Below are 10,894 nucleotides of genomic sequence, written 5' to 3'. Positions count from 1 at the left end.
TATGGGTTGCTTAGAAATAAAGCAATTTCATATGACCTGTCATAAGTGATTGAGAAATTAGCTTGCCACAAAATACACTGTGGTTAAGTCAGTGATATTATGATTCCTAACGGTGCTGTCCTTTCTCTGATTCATTACTACTGTCCTCATTTTTTTGCACGGACTGTATGTACATCAGCTTTAGTTTCAAGCTCTATTTTCCAGGAAACTCTGGTTAAAAAATAAAAATAAATTCTAGAATAAAGTCATAATTTTACTTGTGTAAAATCTGTAATGCCATCATTTGGGTAAGCAATACAATTAATATGTATCTATAATTATTACTTCCTTCTTAACATAGGAGCATATTTATTTCAACCCCTAGGCTATAGGTAGAATGGAGTTAAAAGAAAGGACTAATCACTATTTGAGACTCATTACTATACAATGGTTTACAGTGAACTTCAGATTTCTGTACCTGACTCTGGAGCATGAACTTGAGAGCAAAGCACCTGGATTCAAATCTTAATTTTATTATTCACAACTGTTGTTTTTTAACAAATCACTTAAGTGCTCTGCACTTCATTTTCTCATCTGAAAAATGGAGAAGGGAATAGTACCTGTACCATACAGTTTTGTGAGGAGGAAATGAGATAATATAGATAATGCTAAATGTACTTAATATACATTCATTGTGCTTATCACATAGCAGTATGGAATGGTGAAAATGTATGCGTATATATTACAGCTATTGTGATAAAGTAAGATGGGCTGAAACCAAAAGAAAATTCTTGGCTAATGCCATATAAAACCTATCAAGGGACCAATATGTGGAAAGCCGTAGAATTAGGGGTATGATGACTTAACTGCAAAAAAAAAAAAAAAAAAAAAAAAATCAATCAGGAAACATCCTCTTAACCTTCCTGTTTACACAGTACATGTCACAGGGCAGAGAAATAATGAAAACAGAGCCACTCTGAAGGATTTAGAGTTCTTTTGTATATATTTTAAATATACATGTGCAATACATTAAAATATATAGAGATGTGTGAATATATATTTACATATATATATATACATATCTATATGAAACCACAGAAGGGATACATATGCACACTCACTCACATGTCTGTGTGCATACCCCAACAGGACCCATCTCTATGTAAACCAGATGCAGTCCATATCAGGCCAACTTGGACATAAGTGAAAGCCCTGACTCGGCAGCAGATTGCATTCAAGAACCCTTCAGTTTCTTCTACCAAGTATAAGGCCATTTAGAAATACACTGAGAAGAGCTTCTCTGGGTATATGGCAGAGCCCAGGACCCTTCTGGCAGTGCACAATTTGCCTGAGTAAGGACTGCAGGATTAGAATATCAAGGAGCTATGAAGAAGGGACTTGAAACTAATAAGCAAGCATCCATAGAATAACTTTAGCTCCAGAACAATGCTCTAGTATCAGAGAATCCTTAGATATCTGGACTCTAAGAAAATTTTGGATAGACACAGAAAGAAATATGTGTGTTGCTACTCATTACCACCCATCTTCACCCAGATAACTGGGAACAGCTTTTAGGGGTAGATAAGTTTGAAGTACAATCAGGCAGATTTTTTAAGATTAAAAAAATAAATTAAAGGATCTAAAAGCAACATAAGAAATTACAATTATTGGTTTGGGATTTATAAATGTTTCAAGAAGCCTAATCTTATATATGGCACCATTTGCAGCAATATCATTAACAGTATTAATAATCATCATAACATATTTATATATACAAAAATAGAGCAAAGCAATTCTACAAGAAGAAATGTAACTGAAGGTATGGGGTTGTATGCAACCCAATGTCAATACACTTCAGGAAGTTTCAGAGCCGACAAAGACTATGTGGCATATATTTCTGCAGTATAGATCCAACAATGGGACATGGAATTCCCTTTCTTCCTCCTGGGCATGACTAATCACTCCTCACTTCACCCTGCAACACACATCCATGCACACCTTAAAAGAGATGATACATAGAGTCTGGAAGTCTTAAACTAAGTTGGAGCACCTTGATTTCAAGCAAGTGCCCTCAATCTCTGAATTCCTTGGTAAATTTTGGGTTTACTTACTGAGGGAAACTATATAATTCTCATGTCTCTTAGAAGCAGCCTTTAGCAGCCTGTCATCACCATTGCAGACTTTTTCCCATTGGCAGGGGTTCGCAGCACAGGCCCTCTGTACATCTTATGAGGGAAGTAATTTCTCTTCATTGCATATCTTTCATCTCAGTTTTTCACTGGTGCTGAAATCTAAGTTCTCAGGCAGCTACCACTGCAGACAAGCCAGGAGGGAGCACAGTGTATGCAGCAAAGAGGAGATGCAATGGCGAAGATACAGCTTCGTTAGGGTTTCTTTAAATTTTTTTTCTTTTCCACTTTTGAGCTTCTACAAGGTGACAGAGTCAAAGGTGATGTCCACTGGGGGCAGCTTCAATACCTGGTAGTTTATTAGCTACCTACCATGCACTGCAGAAAGACCACCACAATTACACTTCCCATGGGTTCTGAAGAATAGTTGGGAGAGAATGGCTTTCTGACATTGTTAACAGAGTCCTAAGAAAAAGTCCAATGACTCAGTGTGGTATATGGGAGAAACAAACTAGAAGTCAGAAGGCCTGCATTCCTGTCCAAATTCTGCTATCAACTCAAGTGTGTGACCTTAGGCAAATCCCTTCCTATCTTCAGGCCTCAGTTTTCCCATCTGTAAAACTGGGGCATTGAACTAGATTAATATTTAAGATTCCATCCAGCTCTAAAATTTTATGACTTTTTATGTCCATTATTAAGGCCTGAGCCATGCAGTCTCAGGAAAAATAGCTTCTAAGAGAGAACATACCTCTGTAATATCCTTTGCTTTGTTCATTTAGCTATAAAGCACGTCTGCCTTTGGCACTTGGGTCAGACATACAAAGTTATGAGCATCCTGATTTACTATCCTACTCAGCATGCTAGTAGAATCTGTCAGTACTATAAGTTTATTATCGAGAAAGGAAAAAAATCTCCAACTAATTGAATTTTGAAATATAAGATAATCTCATATGCTCACAAACAAGTGAGTGTGGTTGTGAGTGCGTACACACATTGGGATACAGACTATTGCTAGCAATCATTTCATTACAGTAATCCATTTCCCTTAATAAAATTTAGTAAATAGTAAAGCGTAGCAAAGTTTGGCATCTAAGGAAACACCTATGAAAAAACAGCACTTTTGGATGTGTCAGAGAAAGAGGAGCAGATAGAAAGAAACTATGAAACAAAATAAAAATATAAAGAGAGGATTAATCTTAGAAAGCAGAGGGTAGCGAAGTAGGAAATGAGAAAAAATGTAGAAAGGTGAAAGTAGACGCTGAAAAGGAAAGGAGAGGGAGATGGAAAGGGAGAGAAAAAGAGGGAGGGAGGGAAGAAAAGAGGGATGGGGGAAGGGATGGGCAGAGAGAGAGGGAAGAAAGGGAGAGAGAGAGAGAGAAAACAGACAGACAGACAGACAGACAGACAGACATATTCCCTGGAAGGTTGAACGCTGTTCCACACGGACCTATGATGACCACCTTAGAAGAAAGTCTTCAAAGGCACTGTGGAAAGCAGAGTGACAATCAGAGCCTGCACCGAGAGGCATTACCTTGGGGAGCCCCTAAACCTCCACGTTGCTGGCTCTGTCAGTCCTCAGTGTCCAAACCTCATGCCCATATATCACCTGAATTTGCCATGACAGCTGAGCTGGCAGGGTGTAAAAAGACTGGAGAAGAGTGGGATAGATACTATGAAAAAGAGCAAGGCATCCTGCACGAGGATGTACTTTGCCATTCTACTGACACTGCAGGAACAAAAGAGGTGAGGCCCTAACTTTGGCTAGTTTATTATCATCCCCCCCCCACACACACATATATGAGGCCTATACTTTACTGAAGAGGGTAAGAACACTCTGCATCCGATATCTTGTGGGAAGGTCATACAGACTTTTCCTGGGCCTTGGGGAAGGGAGCACTACCAGAAGAGATTTTTCTGCACACAGTGTTGGTGTGCCTCTTGCAGCGGCATCCTGGTCGCCTGAGGCTATCGTAGCCTTGCTGGCACAGATGGAGGCATCCACGAGTAGGCAGGTAGCAGCACAGGCAGGGTAGGAAGAGGGAGATGAGGCTCATGGCTGCCCAGCGGATGAAGCAAGAGCTAGGCCCACAGGAGCAGGGCTCATCGGCGCAGTTGTCTTCATCATCAGTGGAGCAATGGTAGAAGAGGCCCTTGACACAGCAGAGGCAAGTGCCATAATCGAGGAGGCTCTCAGCGGAGCAAAGGCAACGCTGGTTGCACATCCAGCAGGAAGGGAGAGGGCGAACCGCGGTGCAGGTGACACACTTGCAGCGCCCGCACTCCTCACAGATGAAGAGGTGATCACTGGGATGCCCTGCAGAATGCTCAGCTTCTCCCTTGAGAGCACCATCAGCCTTTGGGTGGACCCCTGCTCCAGGCTGGGTTCGGATGATGGACTGGCCTGAAGGAGAGGGTGTAATGCTGGACAAGAGCCTTTGATCAGAGGCAGTGGTGCTATGGGACATTGAGCTGGCAATGCTAGATTGGCTCAGATGCTGAGGCAAGGGCTGCAACTGATGGCACTGGCTGAGACTGCGTGGGAGGACAGTAGGCATGGTAGCCAGGGACCAATCAGATTTGTGGGTTTGCACAATAAGGGAAGGGCTGGAGAGAGCCTGTTTACAGGGGGCTGGAGGCCTTTCCACATAATCATTGCTAGCGTGAGTAGAGCGCAGCTGTTCAATAGGCAGGATTTGTTGGAAATCATCTATCACTGTGGCATCCATTTTGCCTTGATTTTTGAGCTCTGAGTGATTTGAGGTCAGAGTGGCACTTATGGTGATAAAGAAGAGCCCTTGTAATTACATGGACTTCAGGGCACATCAGAAAATCCTAGGAGAAAAGGAACAGAAATAATAAATAAGAACACACAGGAACAAGTGCAGAGGAACCAATGAAGTTTAAGACTTATCACCACCTCTACTTTGAATCACTTTACTGTAGTCTTCATATGAAGATGTTATTTTATTTTGTAAGTGAACTCACCTATTACAGACAAAACTGGTCATCCCATCCAAATTATAAAGCAGTTTGGGAGTATTATTAGATTAATTCCTTTTTTATTTCATCATGTGACTAAGTTCACAGAAGCAGCTAAATCTAAGTTTTGAACATCAGAATTCTAAAATGAGCCAAATGTTAAATACAAAGATCACTTCATAAATCAATGCTGAAGCAATAGAGGAAGGTTCAAATCTCTACCACAAGAAGCTTCCCATATATGTAACCATCCTCCTTCCTCAGCCTCCAGAGTAGCTGGGACTATAGGCATGTGTCATAAAACCCACAATTGCTTCCAGAATCAATTGTATTTGGATATGACTAACACTGGGGAATGGGACAACTACTGCAAAATATAGAAACCAAGGCAATAATTATTTCAAATATCGCCTGTAATTGTACTATTTTATTTACCAAGCCAAATATGCATAGATTGCTTTTCTCTAGCTTTACACAAAAATGGTTTTCTTAAAGAGAATAAATGTTCCTAAACTATATTTAAGCTTAGTTGGTTATTAGAAAGCATATTCTTACATCTTCATTGTGCCACAAAGAGTTTTGTAGTCATTCTCTGAGAGACTTTGATCAAGTGTAGAATCGATAGTGGTGACCATGCAGAAAAGACTGTACAAGCAGCAGACTCCTGTACCTAGAAGACTGAATGGTCAAAAAGGAAGTGGAAACATGAATCCAAGAGACAACTTTGAGCATTAGGACATAAAAATCATTATCATGAATATAGTATATATCTAAAATCCAGCAAATTGTAGGCTTCCTCAAAATATACAAATTACTCATACTACTGTATGGCTTGGAAAGCTTGAATGACTAATGAAAACAATGAAAAACAGAGAGAAAGAGGAAACAGTACCTGATTAGGTTTCCAGAAGAAAGCAAACTTGACACTGAAAGGGGCCCAAAGCAAAATAATAACAGGAAAAATAATGATACAGTGCATGAAAAGTTCAGCAGCTAGTAACTACTACAGCTAAGTGACTTTTGAGGGTATACAAACCTCATTAACTGGACTTGTATCTGCCTAAAAATGAAATAAAAATTATGGAAACCCTGAGATTCCAATATATATGATAATTTTGTCAAATCATTTGCTTTCTTTGACCTCAGTTTCACCACCTATATAATTATAGGGGTAGTCTAGGCAAACTCCAAGGATACTACCCCACAATGGTTTGTATTTCTACAGACCATTTGAACTGTAATTTGAACAATATTTTCATTCATCACCTACATCTTCAAGTCATCAAGGGTAAGTTGGGCAATGTTCTCTTATTTGTACAATTCAAAAACAAAAATAAACCTTCACCACTTGCACTCAAAACCGCTGCAACCTCCCACCTGCTGCTTTGCAAAATCTTTGCAGATTCATAGTCTTGGCATTAGAAAGGAATAGATAGTATTCATTTGGACTTCTGAATAAACAAGTGCATATTTAGCTGGACTAGAGTTTATATGTGAATGTAGAAGCTTTGGACTGTGAAGTGTATTTTGATACAATTATAGGAAATAGGTTTATGTCCCACTCATCAAATACAGGATGGGCGGAATCCTTCAAAGCCAGTACACTTTAAATACAGTAACACATACTGGATGTAATTAGATGTATCAACAAATAAATAATAGATAGATAGATAGATAGATAGATAGATAGATAGATAGATAGATATGGAAAATGTCAAGAAGTAGTTAAAAGAGATAATCATGTTATATTCCAAAGACAGGATTACAGTGTTATCACTGAATACTTGAGGGACATACCTACAAAGTTGCAAGCTGAACGTGATTGAATTTAGGTCGTAATACAAACAGAGGATTCAGAACCAATAATCAGAACCATATTCAAGGGGTTTTTGTCTGGAAACCAGAAGGCCATGTGGTGTTTAGGTAAAAGAACGTGTATTAAAATATTAATTAGATTTCTGCAAGACTGAGAGACTTGGTTGGATGATTAAAGGATGCTATGGAATCAATCTGCAATAATGATGTACTGCTGCCTTCAAGTAAGGGGACTGATGGTGTGAAATTGGGTTTTTCTTGCTCTTAATTTTTTTTTTTATTAGAATGGACTCTGAGGCACAGTGTGGGCAGTTATGATCGTGGTAAAATTAAGGTGTTGGGCAGGATTTAAAAGACTAAGTGATATTAAACTTTTTGCCATCCTGGACCTGCCAAATCTGATCTAGCTAAAAATGATAAACTGAAATAGATATATACAATAACAGAAGGTAAGAGGAGGAAAATGTTGAGGAAAAAATAGGCAAAAGACTGCTGCAGCACATAGACTAGATGAGAAACTACTACTGATGCATGTTTATGATTCAGGAGTCCACCCATTAAAAAGCCATTCTTTGTGAACAGCAACAATTAAGAAACTGCCTGGGCTGTTGGTTAATTCCACATTCTGTTAAACAACAAAATACACATATCGCATATTATTAACTAGAAGTCAATGTGATTATGAGTCTTGGCTGTGTATTGATGGACTCTAGTGATTTTTGTCACGTAGTGCCTCTGCAGTAATGAATGATGCATTGTAAACCCACCCCCATCAGTCTTGCTGGCCAGGTGCTCACAGCTTTCTGAATAGTTTTTCTCTAGCCCTGAAATTCGCTATATTACCTAAATAGAAATTTCTTTTCTTACACCAATTTAGGGACCAGGAAGCTAAACATATTCAGGAAATCATGATGTTTGTTAATGAAAGAAAATGAACTTCTCTCTGGAATCTAAAACCTGCTATGTTGAAACTGAAGTTTAAAAATTTTTGCCTAAAGCTCTTCTATGGTAATGCCTTAAGACATTTCTGATTTCTATGATAAATCCTTTTTGATACAGTATGACTCAATGTTGATTTCAAAAAAGAGGGAGAACAAGAAGAAGGAAGGCCTGACTCCTGTTTTCTCCCACTTTCATGGACTCAGTGTTGTTTTGTACCTTACTGTGTAATGACTCTGGGGTGTTCTGTGGGTCTTTTCCCTGTACTCTTGCTGTTATATACACTTGTTCTCAGAATAACTGAAAGCAAACATGGGGAGAATTTCTGCTATGGCCTTATATGTTTTCTTAGTTCTACTCTTCCAAATCTGCTCTCTAAAACTCCCTCTCTGTGCAAAACCATTTGCATCTCTATCAAAGCACACTTCCCTTACAAATACCAAGTTGTATATAGTTTACATTACTGACCTCTCCGTTACTGACTGGGCCTCCCTCATACCGCATACATCTCGCTGGAGCTGCCAGGGTCTCACCACATTTAACTCTTAACTTGTCACTTTATTACCCCAGTCCTATTCATTACTTTAATAGTTTCATTAAGTCTTGTAGCAGTTTATTTCAAGCCAGTGAGCCTTCCAGTTTTAAGACTGGCATTATTAAAGATTTAGGTGTTTTAATGATGACTGATGCAGAGAAAAAATATAATACCAAATGAATTCATATACCTCTAATGCTGAGAAAAACGTTAAGAAGCTACTTGTTTATTTAAGACACTGGAATCTTTTCTTTAGGCCCAAAAATATTTTATAAGGCAAAAAACTTGGTTTCTAGGCCTAATGCTAGTTTTACTTTGCTGTGCTACAATAGGCAAGTGACCTCTGCTGCTTCATCTGCAAAATGAAGGGGTATGCAAGACAGGTTTTTAAAGCCCATTCTTTTCCTGATATTCTAAATTCTATGCTTCATTTTGGATGCATATCTAAGTCTCAAAAATATTCATGAAGAATCAGTCTCTTTTCCTTTTAATTCTTTGCTTCCTCACTACTCAACTCCTCAGCTCTGAATAAATACCTCCAAATTCAAGTCATTCAGATCACTAGATTATGTTTCATAGATAAGAGACCTAAAAACAGAACACAAAGAAACAATACGTCCAGAATTTTACAATAAAGTCTTAGTGTATGTTTACAGTCAAAGAGAGAAGGCTAATACTTAACCGTGGATAAACAGCTAGTCTGCGCCTTATTTGTATGCAGCTGGCTTGTTGAGAACATGATTTAACATTGTACATACCCCAATTCATGTGATAACACATCACAGTACAGTGAGGTTTTAATATGTGCAGAAAAGCAACAATAGTTTGCATTTGAAAATATATTTTCTATTTTAGGAGTTCAAGATCTGTTTTCTGTATATGGAACTTGATTTGCAGGATTCATAGGTAAGTGATAATTTAATGTGTGGAAGGAAGTGTGCTGTAAACCGTTGCCCTAGGTCCTATCAAATGCATATTGGTTAACTAGAAATGCTTACAGGTTCTCAGTTTAGACAAAATTTCCTTATGCCACATACAGATATGTGCACATATACCCAGGCATGGATCCAGAAATTTCTAAATCATTCCTCTGACTCAATGTAAGCAGGGGGTTATGCCGTGTCAGCTTGCGCCATTTCTACCCAAGGCAAGGTGATGTGATGAAATCTGAACGATGCACAGCCTAGACTTGTGAGCCAATAGCAGACTAGCCCCATGCTGACAGGATGCCCGCTGGGCAGCCAGACTGGCCTCAGCAGGGGCTCTTCCTTACGTCCTCACCTTGGGTGGTTAGGCTGCGCTATGAGGAGCTTGGGTAAGCACCAAAATGCATTTAAAGGTTAACAGGCGAGATGTTAAATTGACATTTAGCTAAAAAAGGGATTATATAGAATTCCTATTTTGATTTATAAATTTACAGTACGGATAATTCTCTACAAGAGCTGATTCATTTAAATGTCATTTTAAGGGTTTTCATCTTATTTTACCCAGTCTCTTGCTTGTACACACACACACACACACACACACACACACACACACACACACACACACACCCTGAAAGCTGGAATGAATGGCAATCTGTGCATTACACAGAAGGAATTCTGGAATCTTTAAGAGCTAATCCCCGTGGCTTACCTTGAGAAAATGGTTTATCCATGCTGAGAAAAGCAGAAGAACTAATGCTCCATCTGGCTCAAAGGACCTCTTCTCCTGAGTCGTTAGGTTTCTCCACCGCTCTTCAGAAAGTCTGAATGAAAACTCCTTTAGTGTCAGAGAAGGTGGAAACAGAGATAGTTCTGTCTTGGTCCTTCTGACACAGCAGGAAAGAGAGAGAGAGAGAGAGAGAGAGAGAGAGAGAGAGAGAGAGAGAGAGAGAGAGAGAGAGACAGAGACAGAGACAGAGAGAGGAGAGAGGAATCAGACCTGTAGTGGCAGACACTCTGTACGGATTTTACATGCAGATCTAAATCTTGATGCACGTATTCCCCAAAGAAAGCTCAGCAGGGTAAGTTATTCACCTCCTCCTATTTCTCCTCCTCCTCTTCTTTCTCCTCCTCCTCCTGTTTCTCCTCCTCCTTCTCTTTCTCCTCCCCCTCCTCCGCCGCCTGTTACTCCTCCCCCTTCTCCTCCTCCTCTAGTTCCTCCTCCTCCTCCTCCTCCTCCAATATTTCCCTTCCCTCCTCTTCCCCTCCCCCTCCCCTTCTCATCTCTCCCCTCTTTCCCTACTCCCCCCACCTTCCCTTTGCCCCTGCCTCCACCTCCGCCTCCGTCTCCTGCAATCTGTCAGATGAACGGAAGCAGCAGAAACTGCAGTTGTAGACACAGGGTATCTCGACGGAGCAATAGATACCGCTAGTGTGTCATTATTTATATAGCTCTGGGTGTGTTGGTATAGAATCTTGCCGCGGTGTGTGTCTGTGTGTGTGTCTGTGTCTGTGTGTCTGTGTGTGTGTGTGTGTGTGTGTGTCTGTGTCTGTGTGTGTGTGTGTGTGGTGGGGTGAGGTTGCACTGTGTGTTC

General features: G+C 39.9%; 1 protein-coding gene across 3 annotated transcripts; it reads right to left on the bottom strand.

Moving 5' to 3' along the window:
* Window positions 1-3,460: 3,460 nt before the first annotated feature.
* On the bottom strand, window positions 3,461-10,404 carry Spry3 (sprouty RTK signaling antagonist 3). Of its 3 annotated transcripts, XM_029567769.1 has the most exons (4): window positions 10,300-10,404; window positions 10,012-10,137; window positions 5,643-5,765; window positions 3,461-4,940 (listed from the first exon to the last, which is right to left on the bottom strand). In XM_029567769.1, exon 4 carries the CDS (start codon window positions 4,832-4,834, stop codon window positions 3,968-3,970), a length of 867 nt encoding a protein of 288 aa, XP_029423629.1. In that variant the 5' UTR covers window positions 4,835-4,940; window positions 5,643-5,765; window positions 10,012-10,137; window positions 10,300-10,404; the 3' UTR covers window positions 3,461-3,967. The 3 variants fall into 3 exon arrangements, with proteins under 3 accessions (XP_029423629.1, XP_008840276.1, XP_008840277.1); XM_008842054.3 differs by having other exon boundaries at window positions 10,012-10,404; XM_008842055.2 differs by lacking the exons at window positions 10,012-10,137; window positions 10,300-10,404 and adding an exon at window positions 5,980-6,015.
* Between the last annotated feature and the right edge of the window lie 490 nt (window positions 10,405-10,894).

Source organism: Nannospalax galili, unplaced genomic scaffold, assembly GCF_000622305.1.
Source record: "Nannospalax galili isolate Female #2095 unplaced genomic scaffold, S.galili_v1.0 scaffold880, whole genome shotgun sequence".
NCBI classification, from domain to species: domain Eukaryota; kingdom Metazoa; phylum Chordata; class Mammalia; order Rodentia; family Spalacidae; genus Nannospalax; species Nannospalax galili.
Note: the sequence above shows the minus strand (reverse complement) of the source record. Positions and strands in the feature narration are given on the sequence as shown.

Excerpts from the sequence above, each read along its gene's own strand:
- Spry3 (XM_008842054.3), bottom strand. The coding sequence starts at position 4,834 with ATGGATGCCACAGTGATAGATGATTTCCAACAAATCCTGCCTATTGAA.